This window comes from Simochromis diagramma, unplaced genomic scaffold (assembly GCF_900408965.1).
Source record: "Simochromis diagramma unplaced genomic scaffold, fSimDia1.1 OVJJ01000545.1, whole genome shotgun sequence".
In the NCBI taxonomy this organism is placed as follows: domain Eukaryota; kingdom Metazoa; phylum Chordata; class Actinopteri; order Cichliformes; family Cichlidae; genus Simochromis; species Simochromis diagramma.
Genome location: NW_024387371.1, coordinates 1678686 through 1697712, shown reverse-complemented (window position 1 = coordinate 1697712; position 19027 = coordinate 1678686). Strand labels below are relative to the sequence as shown.

At 44.1% G+C, this 19027-nt stretch overlaps 2 protein-coding genes across 4 annotated transcripts; both read right to left on the bottom strand.

Moving 5' to 3' along the window:
* Window positions 1-274: 274 nt before the first annotated feature.
* tasorb (transcription activation suppressor b) lies at window positions 275-13817 on the bottom strand. 2 transcript variants are annotated; one of them, XM_040007826.1, is made up of 23 exons: window positions 13371-13817; window positions 11867-12012; window positions 11652-11744; window positions 11468-11540; window positions 11081-11172; window positions 10853-10987; window positions 10502-10626; window positions 10337-10368; window positions 9867-9972; window positions 9549-9652; window positions 9193-9302; window positions 8710-8782; window positions 8515-8589; window positions 7476-8354; window positions 6796-7106; window positions 6579-6681; window positions 5528-6480; window positions 4022-4144; window positions 3061-3220; window positions 2849-2957; window positions 2556-2734; window positions 2306-2440; window positions 275-2039 (listed from the first exon to the last, which is right to left on the bottom strand). In XM_040007826.1, exons 1-23 carry the CDS (start codon window positions 13672-13674, stop codon window positions 799-801), a joined length of 5661 nt encoding a protein of 1886 aa, XP_039863760.1. In that variant the 5' UTR covers window positions 13675-13817; the 3' UTR covers window positions 275-798. The 2 variants fall into 2 exon arrangements, with proteins under 2 accessions (XP_039863760.1, XP_039863761.1); XM_040007827.1 differs by having other exon boundaries at window positions 275-2036.
* Window positions 13818-14701: 884 nt separating this feature from the next.
* On the bottom strand, window positions 14702-18531 carry asb14b (ankyrin repeat and SOCS box containing 14b). 2 transcript variants are annotated; one of them, XM_040007828.1, is made up of 10 exons: window positions 18220-18531; window positions 17543-17720; window positions 17391-17443; window positions 17172-17303; window positions 16926-17084; window positions 16573-16818; window positions 16317-16485; window positions 15682-16216; window positions 15412-15565; window positions 14702-15335 (listed from the first exon to the last, which is right to left on the bottom strand). In XM_040007828.1, the coding sequence occupies exons 2-10, from the start codon at window positions 17665-17667 to the stop codon at window positions 15160-15162; spliced, it is 1749 nt and encodes a 582-aa protein (XP_039863762.1). In that variant the 5' UTR covers window positions 17668-17720; window positions 18220-18531; the 3' UTR covers window positions 14702-15159. The 2 variants fall into 2 exon arrangements, with proteins under 2 accessions (XP_039863762.1, XP_039863763.1); XM_040007829.1 differs by having other exon boundaries at window positions 17543-17667.
* Window positions 18532-19027: the final 496 nt, after the last annotated feature.

Sequence of the window (19027 nt, the reverse complement as noted above, 5' to 3'; positions counted from 1 at the left end):
GATGTAAGTGCTGGAGAATATAGATTTATTTGATGTTATGTCAATGTCAGGAAATGGTTTCTTACTGCATTTTTTTTTTTTTAAAAACCCTCTAAATCTACCAGCACAAGCAATAACATTTGATGTCAGTATTTTAATTCCATTACAGTACTCTACACACACTAATGTTGTCAATATTACACTTTAACTCCATCATCCACCTCCATGCTGAAAATTGAACTGTTTGGTTGGTGAGGTGAGAAGTTCCAAGGAAAAAAAAAAATAGTAAGACAACTGGGATTTATCTTTTTAATGGTTTGTTTGACACCGTCATCAAACCCATCACACACACAAGATTTGAAATGTTTTATTTTTCATAGAATTCTGGACAACCAAGTGTGTAAATAAAAATAAAAAAAGAAAAGAAAACCAACAGCAAAAGTGAAATTTCATTCACTCTTTTTTTTCTTTAAAAAAATATCAGCCTTTCCCCTTGTTCACAAACCGTTTCCAAACTGGGACAAACAGAACATGATTAATTCGGAGAAGCTGGAAGGCCATTAACATTTGTTGGCAAATATAAATATAGTGGTTTGAACAGGGTCTCAAATAGCTCACATGGAAAGAGTGTACAGACAGTTTACACGACAGTAGGACACTCAACCCTGCCTGTATCAATTTTTATTAATGTAGAAAACCAGGATCCCTATTTTCTGCTTTAAATCAATGCATTTATGACAAGGAAATATATACATTCAGCCAGCACTTATAGTCTCTGGTGTATGGTGTTTGTGTTGCCTCTTGAATCATGTTGATTGTCTATTCAGGGGCATAATTGTGAGAATATGAATAGTCTGTGTAATAATTTGGTGGCCCACCCCTGCCTGCTGGGTAACCCCAAGAGCAGGGTCCACCTCCAGTCCCACCGCCTCGTTCGTGCCCTCGCCCAGGCCGAGGCCATAGTCCTACAGGTGGGACTCCTCTCCCTCGATAACTTCCTAAAGAACCCGGGCCCATAGCACCCATCATTGGCCTGTGATCCATATGTGGAGGCATGCAACCTATACTGCCATAGCCCACACCAGACATTGGATGTGGAGGCAGCTTAGGTCTGAGTACAGAGCCCCCCCTTGTGGGTACTGTGGGAATACCCACAGATGCACCAAGGCCGTCAGCGCAATTCACCTGAGTCCTGACCCCTTGACTACAAGGGGTGCTGCCTATAACGGCTTCTCCAGTCTTAGCGAGCCCACTGGGATCCACCGGGGCAGGTGGGACCACCCCCGGGTTGCTTGCATTGTCACAAGCTGTGGTCCCTGCAGTCCCCCATACCCCGTCCCCAGGTCCACTGAGTGTCCTGTCCGGTTGATTGGGGGTCCCACTAGCATTCTTAGGAGTCCCAGCAATGAAACCTGGCTGAGCTGCGTCATTATGGTCTGTGAAGGGGGGGACTGTGGTGGTGAGGGGAGAGGTCCCAGCAGCTCCCGCTCCTCCAGCGTCCGAGCTATATCCATGACCCAGCATCATGAGGTGAGGGGGAGGGGGAGGCTTGACCTCCAAGGGGAGGGAGGCCAGGTTAGCTAGAGGTCCTGCTGGGGGCATGACAGGCGGGGTTGGGGCTCCGGAAGAAACTGTGGTTGGAGGTTCCTGTGTGCCGCTGCAGGGGGAGGCGGGATAGGCTGGGGAGGCCGTGTAGCTAGAGGAACCCGTATATGATGACCACGAGGCCGAAGGGCACAGGAAGCTCTGGTGGGGATTCACAGGGAAACCTCCCGGTGACAAGCTGCCAATGTCTGAAGAGCCCATGCCTATCTGGTTCGTGGCTTTGAACTGAGAGATAGCTGTTTTGAAAGCACTGTAGTTAGACAGTGTAGGCGTCGTCTCAGGGGTGGTCTGCTGGTCTGGGAGCGGAGGACGAAACTCGTTCTCTGGCGGGGGTGGCTGCGGAGGCTTCTTTGCAACTTGCTGCTTTTGCTCTGGAGGATCTAATATGGTTGGTGGCTCGCCATCATCAGAGTCTAATGACATGTCCTCCTCTTCCACACACTCATCATTCACTACTGGGAGACCAGGAGAGGGCAGAGAGAGAGAGACAGAGAGAGAGAGAAAGTGGGAGAGTAATGGAAAAGTGGAAAGGAAGATATAATCAACAAATGTGTTATGGGTGCATTAACAACAGTGCTTTAAAAAAACTGTCTGGCAGAACATAAATCTTTAACTGGTGAGATGGCTGGAGAAAAAGGCAATTTAGCAAAAACAATGAGATTATACAGAAAACATGAACTCTGCTGTTTCTGTGTTCTGCGCCCTTTTTGATGCTACCCACCAGTAGAAGGAGGTGTAGGAAGCTCGTTCTGATTAATGGATCCGATGAGACTGTGGAAACCGCTCATAACATCGTCGATGCTCGCTATCACAATTCCGTTTCTGGAGTACTGCAGGAACATCTCAAACGGTCTCTCTGTAAAAATGAGCGTTTTCAGTGAGTAAAAGACATTTGCTAAACACAACAGTAATACAATCTTAACGAGGCATGTGGAAATGGTGATTTTTTGGGGGGGGTGAAGTGAGATTACCTGTGAGGAAGATGAGGTGTCGCTGTTGTGTGTGCTGAGCTTGGAGTTTGATGAGGCAGTCCAGATCTGGAGCCTGCCGCGACTGCGTGTCACACTCGTGATACGGGAGGAACTCCACTAAATGCTTTTTCTGATAGGCTGTCAGAAGATTCAGCAGCCCCATGGCATTAGTGTTTAACCTTTAAGAAACAACAGCAAAAGCAGATCCATAAAGAGGTCAGTTAAAACCAGTATGGGCAAACATTTTGATGTGGATACAGCTATTATGGCTAATCTCTTACTGAGATACTGACCTCCCAAGCTCTTTAAGTTTCTTCTGGGACTTACAGTGAACCTTCCACTGCCAGGGGTGTTCAGGGGTGCTCTGTTCCTCCAGGAACTTCAGCAGTCCCTGCAAACGATCTGGACAAAACACACAATACAAGTTCAACACGCAATACAAGCATTAGTCGAGTAATATTTGTTTGGACCTTGTACAGTCCACACAAAGAAAAACACGACTTACCCTGCGTGATAAGATCAGGGTTGAGGACAAACTCATCAGACACCATGAAGCCGCCAGACACAAAGAGCTCATTGTAAGTGTGGTTCTTGACATCGTCCAGACTGTCCACTCCAGCAAAGCTCACTGAAGGCAACTTTTTCAAAGACACCAGAGCCGGGATCTGCATAATAAAGGAAAGAGTGAGTTTTTTTAATTCCCCAAACATTAAGTTGTTTTTATAGTTTCCAGATTAAACATCTTTTAATTTGAAATATAAGGTCCAGCATTTAAATCGTTTAGCATCAGGGAAGTGTCTGACTAATCCCAAACTGATTCTTCAGAATCACTGAGACCCAAAACAACAGACAGCCAGTGTTATTAAGAACTATTTACTTTGATCTGTTAGCAACTGGCCTGAGATTTTAGGGACACTACTAAATAAACAATAAACAAGCTAAAAAAAAAAAAAAAAAAAAAAAAAAAAAAAAAAAAAAAACACCCAAAACTTAAAAGCTGAGTGAGTTAAGCAACAGAAGCACCTGAGAGCCTAAATAAAAAAAATAAAAAATAAAAATATATATATGAAATGCTTAAAAAATTGGTAAAGTTCTTTTATAGATATGTATATGTAGGAGACCTGGTGCTGTTTTAAAGGAAAAGGGTGCTCACTGCGAATACTGATCCTCAGTTATTTGGTAGTTTTGTTTACTGCACTGTGTGAAGTAAATTAAAGAGAAATAATTCATGATAATATTTTAAAAGCATCCTCGCTTTGCTATTGGCGCTAAAACCTTTCCGCAGCACTATAACTAAATAGAACGTGTAAATAACAGGCAACAAGACGAAAAACAGCACTCTGCGGGAGATGTAAAACTTCCCATTATTTATGTTTTATCGCTACCTGCCTCAGCGGGTGCCGATTAATCCGAACTACAATCTGGATGTGAGCGACTGGAGGGAGGATAACGGGCGGCGATTGTACCTTATGCACATGTGCTGCGATGTCCTCGTTCCGAATGATGATGAGGAGCTTATCCAAACTGCTGCTGTTTTCCAAAAATGTCTGCGGGCTGCACTCGCTGTTGCCAAGACTTTTCAAGTACTCCTTTGTGACAGACAGGAGAGGATGAGATTGTTAGAGACAGACAGATGAATGTGTCTTCTTCTTTTACACATACGAGTACTGACTGACTGACAGATACAGAAAGAGCTGAGCACTAAGACATGAACCCACAGTGACAAAGAGAAGCTATTGCAGCCTTGCACATTCCCACAATGACCTGTATTTGCACTCATGGTATGCATCCCCTCTGAAGAATAAACATGAGCTCTCTGGTTCCAGTAAAAGGAAAAAAAAAAAAAAAGTAATGAAGAAAGTGAAAGAAAACATGTAAAATGGGCAGTAACAACACCATTACTGCCGCAACCAATTACGATTTTCATTGCTGAATTCTTACAATTTTCTCCAAAATATTAGTTTTAGCCATAAAAACCTGAAAAAGTGCTTTTCCATCTTTTTTAATGAGCCCACACTGCGTGCAGTTTGCTTGTTATATGTCTGATTCACACTCCAGCAGCTAATGATATCTGAAGACTATTACACACGACAATGAAAACAGCAGATGCCTTTTTCTGAAAACATTTGGCATTTTTGAGTAAAAAAACTAAACTTTTTGTTCATTATCAAATCATCACGTAACCGCTGGAGCTCTGTGTAACATTGTTAAGTAGTTCTTCCTAAATGGTAGCACTTTAGATGTCAACTAGGGGTGTTAAGGATTGAGGACAGTGTGCACTCATTAGTTAATGACTACTCACAAGTCGTTAGCCAATGAGCAAACCCTGGATATCCTCCTTCCTGACCCTAATAATGACCATAATTTATAAAATGAACTTCACAGTTTATTAGACGTGACCTGGAAATCGTGCCTGAACAGATAAACCCATCTGAGGTCACAGAGCAATGTAGCCAAGAGCTATTTTCCCATTGACTTCTACACAGCATGTAATCTTTTAGCAGTCAGAAGAATTGCCCTCTGCTGGTCATTAGAGAAAATGCATGTTTAAAGCGCTGATGTTTGCTGACCTGGAAATGACATCCATCTTTTTATACTATGACTGATGATGATGGCTGTGACATTTAAGCAGTGAAATATTGGAAATCCTAGACTTGTATAGAAAATAACTATGCCACTGTTTTGTTTTTGTTTTGTTTTTTAAACCTTTGCAGATTTACAGACTCTTTCCACCTCTTATTTATATTTTGAGATGCCCCCAAAACAGATGCAAAAACAAAAAACAAACAAAAAAAAGATTATTTCTGCTTTTATCTTTCAACTCAATTTCCTCAGCGTCATTTTTATTACTGTCTGGCTTTTTACTGACTGACTGTATTGTAGCTGCAACAGGTTCAGCTGCAATGAATTATTTATAGAATCCTGTGGTTAATCAATAATCTTTACAAACATAATGACATAATGCATTGTACCTTGATCTCCTTGCAGACAGCGCTCTCCTCCCCCTCGTCTCCAGAATAGATGTAAAATTTAACTGTATTCTTGGTAACGTCCTTAAAAATCTCCACCAGGCTGCTGAAAACTTCAGGTTTCAATTGACCAATCAGGCTGCCAGCTAGCAGCCCAGGCCCACTGCCAGAAGCTGCGCCTGGGTTTTGTGAGTTCTGCTCCGGAGACTCCGCTGTGACTTGAGAAGGAGAGTAGACCTCTCCCCCCATCTCTGCTGACGGGGCTTCCGATTTAATCTTAGTGGATGTCATCTCTTTGATGGCGCTTGTTTTACTGCTCTGTGAGGAGGCGGTGCTCTTTGACAGGGAGGGCTCTGCTTTCGTTTTGGTGGTCGGGATGGGGGCAGGGGGTGGGGTAGTAAGATTAGATGGTGTCAATGGGGGAGGTGGAGAAGTGACCTTGGAGGGAGCAGGTGGGGCTGGGATCAACTTGTCCATCTTCTCGCACAGTGCTTTGACGTGCCCCTGAATGGGGACAGGGGAGACGTAGGGCACAACGAAGTGTGAGAAGCAGCTGCTAGGCACCCAGCAGTGGCGAGGAGGCAACCGCGGGGGCAGCTGCGAGGTATAGTTGATGTGTTGTGTGTGCATGATATTTTTAATGTCAGAAGATAGGCTATGGATTTCCTGATTTAGTATTGTGTCCAAGCTGATGGAGGGCCTGAATGGAACTTCCTCTACAGCAGGTAGCGTGGGTTTAGGCATCTTTTTTACTTCCACAACGGCAGGCGTTTTCGGCTCTGGGTCAATGTCTGCCGCTGGCGCAGCCACTGGCACAGGCTTTGGCTCAGGCTTCAGCTCGGACTTCAGTTCGGGTTTCAATTCAGGCTTCAGCTCAGGCTTCGTCTCGGACTTCAGCTCTAGTTTTGGCTCGGGCTTCGGCTCGGGCTTCTGCTCATTAAATGGCTGCGCTTTGTCTGAGGAAGCCAGATATGAAATTAGTCACGGTGATGCCTTGTTAGCACAAATATGCCTCAAAGATTGATGACTGTGTGAACTCATTGCTTTCAGGTACCTTCGTTGGCGGGGATATCCCAGGTTGTGTTTTCTGATGTGCATTTTTGCTCTGGTGGGGAGCCCGGGCTGAATGGACTACCTGGGCTACAGTCCATGTCCTCCTGCACAGAGAGAACACACCAGTAGATATTTTTAAGTACAATAAAATACTTATTCATCTTTGGATAGGAAAAAATATTCCAAAATAACAACCCTATCAGCTGTTTACATCTCACCTCGGCGTAGTTCGTTTGTGATGCAGGCTCGTTTTGTTTCCTATGGTCCGGGTCATGGTAAACGGGTTCCACCCTTCCTGAACCTGTTGATGGTTCACCGTGGTTCGAGTCTGCAGACACTGAACCCTGAGCCACAGCTTTATTGAGTGTGGCCAGGAGAATCTTGAGAAGGCGTTGGGTCTCGCTGACGGCTGAGGTATTGGTGTTGCCACGGGCCCTTAGGTCGGTGTCATAGATCCCCATGCTCTCCATCACTGCTGTCAGATTTTCGTTCTGCCCACCCTCATCCACAAGGTCGTCCCCTTGTGCACCTAGTGGGGCACAAGTAAGGCAGATAAGTTAACAGTAGTGCACGTTTTGAAACTGCAATACAGATGTGCCAAAATAAAACTTGAGGTTATTCAGAAACCCTCTCATCATTTCATCACATAGGTTATTTTTCAGCTTTAGGATGTTCTTCTCAGTATGCACAGATATTCAAACAGCCCCCTGGGTTAGCGACAAAAAGACATGCATCTTGAAATGAACCTGTTTAAAAATGTATTTAAGTTATTCAATTTCTGAGAACTAATCAGACTGTGTTGTGAAACGAATAAATTATTCATTCATTCATTCAATTGGCTGTGACTTAAATTCTACGACTGAAATCCGGCTCCACAGGTGATTGCAGCGCGCCTCACCTCTGCTGGGTTCCCCGTTGCTCAGCTGATCTGTGCGTTGATGTTTGTTCGCGCTTCCTCTCTCGTCCCCTTCAAATTTCCTTTTCAGACTGTTGGCATCCCAGGCGCCGTCCTCCCCCCGATCCTTCCCGGGATCCTTCACGAGTGCCTTCTTATGAAGCTGAATCAGCTTAAGCAGCTGTTTCATTTTGTCTTTATCGTACTCGTTCTGGGACAGCCGCAACCTCTGCGGCTGAGGCTGGGACTCATCGTGGGGCTTGTGTTGCAGCTGGGCTCCGTTTGAATGGGCCACCCCTGGCCTCCGTCTACTACTGCTACTGCCACTAATACTACTGCCGCTGCTGCTGCTGTCAGTCGGCGGTTTTTCCTGGACTGGCCTTTCTGAAGGCGCCCTCTCCTGGGACAGCCTTTCTGAGGGTCTCTCTGCTCTGTCCGAGCCCCTGTCCGAGCCGCCCCAGTCAGAAACAGGGCTGTATTCCACTGGGGCTGGAGCGGGTGCGGGTACGGGTGCAGGGTTCCGTATTCGTTCAATGATGTCCTTTGCCTTGTTCAGAGGTAAAATATAGTTTGCGGGGTTGTGAACGTACGATCGCAGCACAGCATCCATGTTACATTTGGGTCTGGGTGCTGTGACGGGGTTCGTCCTTTCATTTACATTATATTTGTAGTCGGGTAGGATGAATGGACGCACTGTGCCCGAATCCATACGAGTTAGGTAATCGGTGGCCTGACGCTCCACCCCAGAGCTCAGGTCCTTGCCTGGGTTTGGGCGCAACTTGAACAGGCCGTAGTGCACTGCGGGGATGAAAGACTCCATGGATGACAAGAAAGCCGGATGAGGCTCCACCGTCAGCGGCTCTGGCTCGAACAGCCTCGATGCTAAGAATGAGGGGGAAAAAATGCATCAGAATCGTGTAAAAACCGGCATGACAAAGATAACAGCGATAAACAAAAATGAAATATTCTTTAGCGTTGCACGGAGATGCTGGCACTTGGGATCAGTCAGAAAATGCATGTAGAGACAATGAATACGACTTACAGTACTTGACGATCATCCTTGGCTCCTGAAAGATGAATAATGCTTGCAGGTTCTTCTCTACCCGCCCCCGCCGCTCTAGAAAACAAACAGAGAACCTTTTTAAAACCCAAACTCTCACCGGAGGCAACAAGTAGGTGTTCAACTCACACAACAGAGAATTACAAGAGGAGAGTGGCAGATAAAGCTTTCTGGCACCTTTGGATTCAACCATCTGAGCCGAGGACAACAGGAAGAGAAAGCCTTTATCAAATAAGGACTTCACCAGCACCTGAAGAAGAAAAGCAAAAGCTGCAGTCAGAACATCAGGGAATAGATCATTATCGCACAATGGGAGCAATCATATTACCAGTCTGTTTCTGGACAGGATTTCATTTGCTCAGTGTGTAAATGAGTGCTAAACTGACAGGTTTATGCCATTTGTTTAAAATTACTGAACAAAATAGAACAGGATTAGCACGGCAGCTTGACAGATGACATCCCTACACTGTTTTCTAAGCAATGAGAAAATGGAACTGTTTATGAAACGAGATCCTCCTTAACTGTATCAAACAAATGCACAGAAATGCAAAGTTGTCAAAACAGAAAGGAGCATTTTATTTACCTGAATATTGTACAACCTGAGAATGTTGTGTTTATTTTGCTGAGAGAACCTGGATAAACTGCAGGTATGTGACTCACCATCCGGTCTCTCTCCAGTTTGTTGACCAGAGCGGCCAAGCTGCCGCTGGTTGGTTTGCCTTTCCCGTCCACCACCTCAAACAGGCTGCAGGACATCCCACACTTCATAACTGCAGACAGAAATAAGCAGGCGGGAATGCGTTACTCGGAACTCAACATGTAATCATTTATGATACACACACACACACACACACAAAAGCTACTTTACTGAGACAGCCGGGCTTCATGATGCATGAATGCTTTTAGAAAAGCTTTACAGAATTTCAAGTAATGCACAACCGCCCACATGCCAGGGGCCATTATGATCATTATGAGAGAAAAAAAAAGGGAGAAACAAATGTGTGTTCTGGACTAACCTTCCCGTGAGACGCTGTAGGTGTCCCATGAAAAGAGCACTGAGGGAATCTTTCGCTTCACCTGCTCTAGCTGCATGCCCCGATTCACCTCCAACTTCTCAGGCCTGTTACATTATTAAAAAACATACAACAACAAGAACAACAAAACAGGACATTGTAGCTTTTTCTCCTCTCCTACAAATTGTGCAAAGACTTGAAGTTCAGCACATAAACAACCTTGTGTAGCAAAGAGTGTCCTTAATGATTAACAAAGAAAAGTCCAGTAGCTCTGTGGACCTTTTGTTAAGACTTGCATGAGAGGGGAAAAAGTTTACTCACAGTTTGAAAGGAAGGTAAGGACGCAGGGAGGATCGTAAACAGATGGGGAACAACTCCTGGCCCTTGTTCACTAGTGGACCACTCCACACAGTGTAGCAGCTCTTCCCTGCAACAGGCAGAGGTCAAACATCAGTCATTCTTCCTGAGACTAACGTGAGCTGGATAACTGAGAACCTACACAGACATCAGGCATGATACTTCATAACTTTTTGTAACTGCTGCCTCATTTCAAGACACACTTGGTGTCTTAAAAGCTAGCAGCAAGACACATGAACCATATATCTTATAGCCCCACTTCAGTATTTGTTTATTTAGCCTAAGTCATGTAATAGCACATCATAGATTTTTCTCTTATAGCACAGACCCACTTCATATATTATTAAGTTTACACACACGTGGCACTATTTTAACACAACACAAAAGAAGCCAATTTCTTTGATTACATTTAAGAAAAGCTTAAATACCATTACCTTTACTCCCTTCAGAGGAAATAGTGTTAAACCTGTTAAAGAGCAAAACATAGAGGCTGTTTACAAACTCAGCGGAGATGTAATACTTTTGTTTTTTTCTTTTTAAAAACTTCAGCGGCCTAGAAATGCTTTCTGGGTTTTACCATTTCCTGCGGGATTACGTACCTGTGTGCAGCCATAGGAATTGCTGCAGCTTCCTTGCCTTTGTACTGAAAGGAAACCACAGCGTAGGGGCACACGTGCCTGGGCCGCGCTTTGATCTCATCAAATGCAAACTCAAAAAAATATTGCTGCAACACACAAATGAAGATGGATTAAAACACAGCACTAGATCCCAACAACAATTGCGCAAGATTACACAGGAAGAACCCAGCTACCCACTACGAGCAAGCATTTGCTGAGAGTGGGGAGGAAGAACTTTCTTTTAACAGGAAGGGACCTTTTAGAGAACCTGGCTAATGCGCGACAGAACACCAGATTAAATAAACAGGGTAATAAAGAGGAACCAGCACTTACCTGCGTGAGCTCAAAAGCCCTGTAAGACAGCAGAGATGTAACCCTGTTGGCACTTTTGGACAAGTGACAGTCAAACTTGGGTGAAGATTCGATTGCATTCTTCGGCGTGTTCTCGTGGATGTGCTTTATTCGTCCCTGAGAGACAAAATGCAACTACTGACTCAAAGTCCAAATGGAAACAGAGAACTGTCAAAGCTCTAATGCAAAAAACAGATAAGGTATTCATACCCTCATAACTTTAAAAATGATCATGTCTCCAAACGCGCCCACTTCAAAAGGATTGATTTGTAACAAATCGGAATATTTGGAGAGGTAAACACCTACAAGGATTACAAAAAAACAAATTAAGGGAAAACATTTCTAATAGGCTACGTTTATGTCAATTACTTGCTGATGCTTGTTAATATTACTTAGAAACGATGTATCCGAAAACAAAGTATGTAATAAACATTGGACTAATATATTATTGCATATGTAAGAGCCATTACCTTAGACTTCAGAGGCAATTGTAAAATGCTTGTGAAACTTGCAGATAAGTAAAATAAAAAGGAATTCGACTAATTATTCTGCAAAGCCCATTTTCATATAACAGCAACATGGGAGCACCCAGCTTACCCACTGATGGATTTCCTAGTGTATTAATCTTACAGTGTCCAACTGATAAACCCTTCTCACAGATCCACTGGAGCTGGAAAACACAGAACAGGCAAAGCTCAGAAGCAAGTCAAAAACCGCCGCGCCTTCCCAATTTGTCAATATCCTTCTGCATATATGAGTGAGGTTTTGCCAGCAGGCCAACCTTGGATTTGTCTGGGAAAAGGAAGCAGTACGACTCAGCGAGTTCTTGTTCGGTCCGCCCCTCTTGCTTCATCTCTCTCCGCTTTTCTATGAACTGACGAAGAAAAGGCGAGCAGACAGTAAATTAGACACGGGGGCAACCTCGCAACATTTAACATTTCTTCAGCACAGCTATTTAAATTGCCTGCCATTTTATCCAGAAACTTGACGACTGACCTCCTTCTCCAGCAGCTCATTGTGAATTAGCCTGGCCTTGCAGTAGGTGAAGGTTCCTCGCGATGATGCGTCCAGGTAAAACGAGGAGATGATCTTCACGAGGTCCTCAAACTCCCGGCTCTCGGGGGGGAGAAACTGGTACAAGCCTGCACACAGAAGCGAATCAGCGGATTAGCATTTCCCATCTGCAGTTTGCAGGACTGAGCGAATGAGCAGAGGACGATCCCTTCGAAAAGTCACATTTTAAACTGAAATTTAACCTGCAGGAGGCAGCCACATCAGACTGATAACCAACCATTTCCCTCATTTAAAAGACAACCTCGCCGTAAGACTTTAAGTCTAAAGCATACGGTTCCTTCTTAGGCTTTAGCTGAATATGAATGTCACGTGTTATCATTTGAAATATTAAATATACAAAATAACCATGGGCATTCGATGGTGCACGTAATACCAGTGACCAGTGCTTTTTTTTTTTTTTTTTTTACAATCCTGGCAGCTACACTGACACAGTGGATGAAGTCTAGTACCTGCATTTATTTACATAAGGTTTATCAAGTGAATCCAAACTCATGCAAAGAAGTGAAACCATGACTAGCAGACAACCTGAATGAAATGTCAACAGCCTCAAGCCTGTGTGATAACAGTAAACCTCTCCACTGTAAGTCAAAATGACAAAAAGGCTGGAGACGGGGCACTGGGGCAGCCCAGTGTACCTCATTGCTGTTAGGAAACTAACACACTTTATAAATTACTAATGCAACCTATAGTGCTAGAATAATTCCACTTCAACAGGACTTTGCATATATCCAAATAACAGATGCTCCACAGCATAGTTGTGGAAAATGTAACCAACAGTGCCCATCCACCTTTCTGCAAGAAGGAAGGGGAAGGGCGGGTGTAACGTAGGTAGGTGGATGCACAGAGTAATGCTCTCAGGGGTACTCAGGTGAAGTGCAAAACTGATGCTCTGAAATGCCAGCGACATCAAGCTGGGTTAAGGGGTGGGCAGCCCCACCAAATGAACCATGGTGCTATGAAAACACTCCGGGATGGACGTGTGGGGTGGTTAAATCCGTGCCCTTCACTGAGGTCAAAGAGACACCCACATGTTGTCAGGTGATGACTGCAAACCACTCATGACTCCTGCTGTATTACTCAACAGTACTACGGTGCCGGGTAGGGATGAGGAAACGGAACAAGGTGTGCTTTCAGATGGCCAGTCTTTCAAAGTGGCGCCTTCGCTGCACCGTTGCTGCCCGCTGGTTAACTTGGACTACCACAGCTAGCGGCATGCCTGCAAACAAACGCTACGCCAACCGACATTATTCGCCTGCTCAAACTGCAGCATGGTAATCTAGCCCGAAGCCGAAATGTTCGCAAACCTTTAGCTAAACCAATATAACTGGTGAAAGCAGGTAGCTAGCTAGCAGGCTAGCAACATGCAGCAGCAGAATTATGAAAGACAGGACAGGCTCTGTTCAAAATAGCTGCGATATGGCACCACCTTTCCGTTCGCGTATCTTCCTCGGGATTTGGAAATTTCTCCGTGGCAGCTCATCGGTCGATCTCTGGGCAGGCAGAGGAGAACTGCTGAAGCTCCGAGCGTCCGCCTGCATGCTCCTCCGCCGCTCAGGGGCTTCTTGTTCGGGCATTACACTGTCTCCACATCCAGGCTGATCGCCATTTTGGTTGGCTGTGGCCGAGGTGGCGGCTGAATTCTTCTGGGGTTCGCCACCTTTCGGGTGGAGATCCGTCGTCTCGGTATAGTCTGAGTCCCTTTTTCCCACCGCGCTGGGGTTCAGGGCCATTTTCGGGCACCGTGCACGTATTAAAGACAATGTAGCTCTGACGATTACGACGCCGCTGTACACACACACTCTCCTCCTCACCCAGCCTCCGCCATTGTGAAAATGACGTACACGGTCTTCTCCACCACTGCAAAACGCTGCCGTCACTGTTTACATACGAGGGAATCCGCGCCACCCAGCGACCGATAGGCGTACTGCAACACATGACGCGGTGACCGTCCGTCTGATTGGCTGTGTGTGGAGGGAACAGGGTAGCAAAAGTGAAACTATTTCTCACATTAAATAAAAGAGAAAAAGAAAGAGGATGTGAAACACCGCTTTGGAGCTGTGAAAGCCCTGACAGTGTGACTTATGCAAACCGATTCTTTTCTTTTCTTTTTTTCTTTTCTTTTTTTTAGTACTGGCTCTGCTATGTATTAAAAATGTATTAAAATCTTGTGTAGAACTAAATACAGAGCAATCACGCTTGTAATACCCCCATTCTACCACTAGATGGTAGCAGAGAGGCTGTGATTTTCATATGTGTATCGGTAATACACTTGCCTTCATACATGACTCAATAAACGTAAACCCCTACAGTAAGTAAAATCGATATTTAAAGGGTATTATTATTATTATTATTATTATTATTATTATGCTGCTCCTTTTTGGAGTCGCCATAGTGGATCACACCAACCCTCTGCTTGTCCTCCTTCACTGCATCCATGACCCTTCTCTGCAGTCTTCCTCTTTGACTTCTGGCTGGATGCTAACATATTCAGATTCCTTTGTCCAGTGTATCCACTATCCTTCCTCTGCACATGTACAAACAATGTCAGCCTTTGAAAATTTGTCTCCAAACCGCTCGACCTGAGCTGTCCCTCTGATATACTAATTACTAATCTTGTACTAATCCTGGTCATTCCCATCAAAAATTTTAGACTCTGCCTCCTCCATTTGGCCTGTGTTTTTGTCACTGTCTCCACCATTTATCTTGCACTCATGCTGCTATCCTTCTGTCACAAATCAGCCCTGACACTCATCTCCACCCTACCTACACTCTCTTCTTCACCTCTTTTGTGCTCTGTCTGTTGCTTTGGATGGTTGACCTCAGGTGTTTAAACTCATCTAACCTTCACTACCTCTACTTCTGGCATCGTCATCATTTCACCTATCTCCCTCTCATGTAGACGCATGTACTCCGTCTTGCTTCTACCGACTTTCATTCATCCTCTGTCCAGCGCATATTCCACCTCTGCAGGTTCTCTTCCACCAGCTCCCTCCTCTCACTACAGATCGCCATGTCATCTGTAAACAAACTGTTACCCACCAATGTCCCGCTGCTCTCATATATACGTCTCTGATAGATATTTAAAAGGTGAATACAATTTATGTTCACATTTTTTGACTGTATAAGTAATGTAATTTTAATCACACATAATAATATTAAGGCAGGAAGCTTTCTATAAAAGAGTGACATCTTTGATATCTATAAATGTGTTTTCATCAGGGGATGATCATACTGCCCCTGCTGTAAATGTCAAACTCCTTGTAACGCAGATAATCTTTCAGCCTGTGAGGAAGAGGAAGGAAGTTGATAAAAGCTGGTGCTCTCAAACGCAGGCGTCTAAGGTGCTCCCTTATCCGCAGGCGACACAGGTGCTTCAGGCTCCGCACATTTCCTGTCAGACAAAAAAAGTCAGCAACTACAGATGAAGCCCACATTTTTGCTGACAACAGGTAGTGAGCAGTTCATACTTTGAATGTGGCAGATTTCTGGCCACTGTTTCTGCTCCTGCAGTGTGTCCTTTAGTTTGGTGCAGAAGGAGACGTGGTCAGTGTAGTCAAGCATGATGCGCACCACCTGGGCAGATAAGTGCTTCAGCCAGGACACTGTTATCACCTCACAGAACTAGAAAGGAAAGAGAGATGTGACAGTCAATCTGAAACTTTGTAGAATAGCATTACTACATTGCACTTCACATGTTCCACTCTTTATCATTTTTTTTAGCATAAAGATGGTCTCACCACCATGTCTTTAATGACTGTCGTCGTCCAAGCAGTGTAATCATGGGAACTGTCACCATATGGACAGTCAAAGCAGCGCTTCACGTCATAACCATGGTTCAGGATCATTCTCAGCATAACCTCATCTTTTAAGGCATACTGCAGCGCTGAGGGGAAATGAGTGGTGTTGACACGGGAGTAGTAGTTGACATTTGCCCCATACTTCAGCAAGATGTTGATCAGTTCATAATTGCCCTGTCTCAGAGCCACCTGTAGACAGTTGATGGGATCCTGGTTCACGAGAGCCCCAGCCTCTAACAGTAAGCGGGTGCACTGGAGGTCATTGTTGGACACAGCAAAAAAGAGGGCAGACTTGCGGTCATCATCATAGTTGCGGCGGATCCTTGGGTGCAGCATGAAGTTTGGATCGTAGCCAGCTTTGAGCAGTATCTCCACACACTGGGCGTGTCCCCCAGCAGCTGCAGAATGGAGAGGACTCATCCCACTTTCCTTTACAGCATGCAGCTTCGTCACTGGGATGAGATGTTCCAGTGCTCTGTAAAAAAAACAACCCAAAAAAAATCTTTATGTGCGAACATGATATTGGTTGAAACCCTATTTAAAAATTCAGGAAAATAAGTATAGATAATGCTCACAGTCTGTGTCCATGGTATGCCACTCGATGAATTGGCAGGTGCCCACTATAAAGGGGTACGTTTGGATCTGCACCGTGTTCCAGCAGCAAGGAGATTATGTCAGGATTTCCTGATGCCGCTGCATCAAACAAAATCGTACCTGACTCTGACTCACACCACACCTGTGCACCTAAAAAATGAATTAAAGCACTATGAGAACACGCATTTACTTATATGCATAAGTAAAAACAAAAGGAGGTTAAATCACTGCATTTACCTTTCTGTAACAGAACCTCCACCACATTTAGATGTCCATTCTGTGCAGCCAGAGCCAGTGGAGTTTTCTTTTTAACGTCACATGCATTTGGATTAGCACCAGACTCTAAGAGCAGATACACAAAATTCTCCAAGCCTAAAAACGCGGACTCATGTAGAGCTGTCCTGTTCAGTGGTCCGGTTTGGTCTATTTTGGCATTGTAACGAAGCAACAGCGTGGCCAAATCATACTGATCATTTAGAAGAGCTGTGAGCAAAAGGAGCAGGAGAGAAAAGGATGAGAAAGTGTCACACATGTTGAGGTATCTCTAAAATAAAATGTGTTTGAAGTGAGACGAACATAGCGCGAGATACCTGCCACTAATGGAGAATCCTGCTCGTCATTCTGGAGATCTGGGTTGCTACCATTCTGTAACAGGAATGTAGCATTCTCTCTGAGCCCGTGGACCACAGCTAAAAACAGTGGCGTCTCACCCTTCAGAGTGCGACACTGGGCTGCACCCGGGGGTGATGCTGGAACCCAAACACCCAGGAACCGATCAACACCTCAGGGTTGAAATGAACAAGCCTGTGCCAGTCAAAAGTTACAGCTACATTTACCTGAAAAGATAATCTCTAGCACCTTCTTATTCTGCTGTGCCGCAGCCTCGTGCAGCGGGATCCATCCTCGTGTATCAACTCTGGACAGAGTCTCCGGTTGGGCTGCAAGTCTGTTCAGGGCATTCTCATCACCTGAATATGTAGACGGGACGTATCAGATCTCTGAGAAAGATTCAGAATTGTCTGAATCAGCGCTGAGGTTAAAGGTCATCAGCTTACCCTCCTTAATTGCTTTAAAAATCTCATCAGGGTCTTCGCAAGGTTTCAGATCACTATTTAAAGTTATTGCACAGAATAAGGATTCACTTAAACAAACAAGACATTCATAATATAGATACTTATATTTGAATGCTGGGTGAGTAGATAGAAACCTTGGATTTAATCCTTTTAGCTTTCTATACTGAATTAGACTTTGTTCAATAATATATTGCGTTGCCTCATCTTCGTCCAAGTCTTCCTCTGATTGATAAAAGTCATCTTCTGTTTCCATGCTCATCTGACAAGTGCAAAAAGAGCCAGTGCAGAAGGGGTTACTCTGAGGAGGCACAGCTATAAGGTAAACAAGAGCATTAAATCACACACCACTCACAGTCCTGAATAACAACTGCAACACAGTGCAGCTAAGCAGGAAATGTGGCAGTCAGTCTCATTGTTTTTACTTTACTGACACCATAATACATGCAGGATATTGGATCTAATGACTTTAATTGGACTTATTGTCCCAATTTTTAGTCTAATAACTTTCAATGTCAAAAGCAAATCTCCAGTTGAGAAGCTGCAGGGTTTTTTTTTCTTTCAGCATCGCCAAAACAAACAAATGGAGATTCACAAATGACTCCAGTGGACATTTCTTAAAAAGAATATATAAAGCAGCAGAGGAAATGCTGTTACGAGAGCAGAGACTGCAACACGACACAAAGTTATAGCATGGAAATTCAAATGCCACATGTATTGCAACAGTTTGTATAATATGACAGCCTGGCATTCAAGCTCCACACTAATCAAGTTTTTAACCAAATAAAAATGTTTTTCATCGCGTGGTGTTTACCTTCAGTCAAAAAGCTGCTCTCTGTGTAGTTTTAACACCAGTATAGCCAGGGGGTTCCTTAGCAGCCACACATACTGGGGCTATTTATATTCTGCCCTCTCTCTCTCTCTCTCTCTCTCTCTCACACACACACACACACACACTATAAATATCAGATCACAAGGTCTTCACAGCCAGTTTCTAGTTTGACCCACTAAGCAACTGCAACAACTGCCATCATTCAACTCATAAGCAATCGTATTCATAATGCAAAATCTAATATTCAAACACAAACCAACAGTTGGTTCACTTTGGAAGTTAATCCCCTCTATAAAACATGTAAAATACAATTTTTCAGATTTAACAAGATTGTTTTTTTTGTGCATAACACACTGCTAAATTCAATTATATTTAATCTTGTATGATTCACCCTAAAAGACTTATTTTCTATTTGTTATTGCTGCTGCACATTAATAGCTTATAGTCTATAGATGGTATCAGCTCACACTGAGGGAAAAGGAGGCAAACAGGTTACTAAGAAGGCAAATGAGCAGCGAGAAAAAGGACAAAAGGTTTATAATAAGGTATCAGTCTAGACAGCAAAACTAGTTTGGAAGCTGAGGCTCTCCGTCAGTAGGTTTTCTAAGTATAATCCATGTTTTTTATCTTTAGAGTGATCATTTTATTGGGCTTGTGTCCACCTTAGTATTACAGCACATGAAAAAAGTCACTCCAAGGAGACACATGGCTAAATGCCCACTGTAAAAACTGTAAAGGTATAACCGCAATGATATACCGTATAGGTGTAACTATCCTTTAAGCGTTCGAA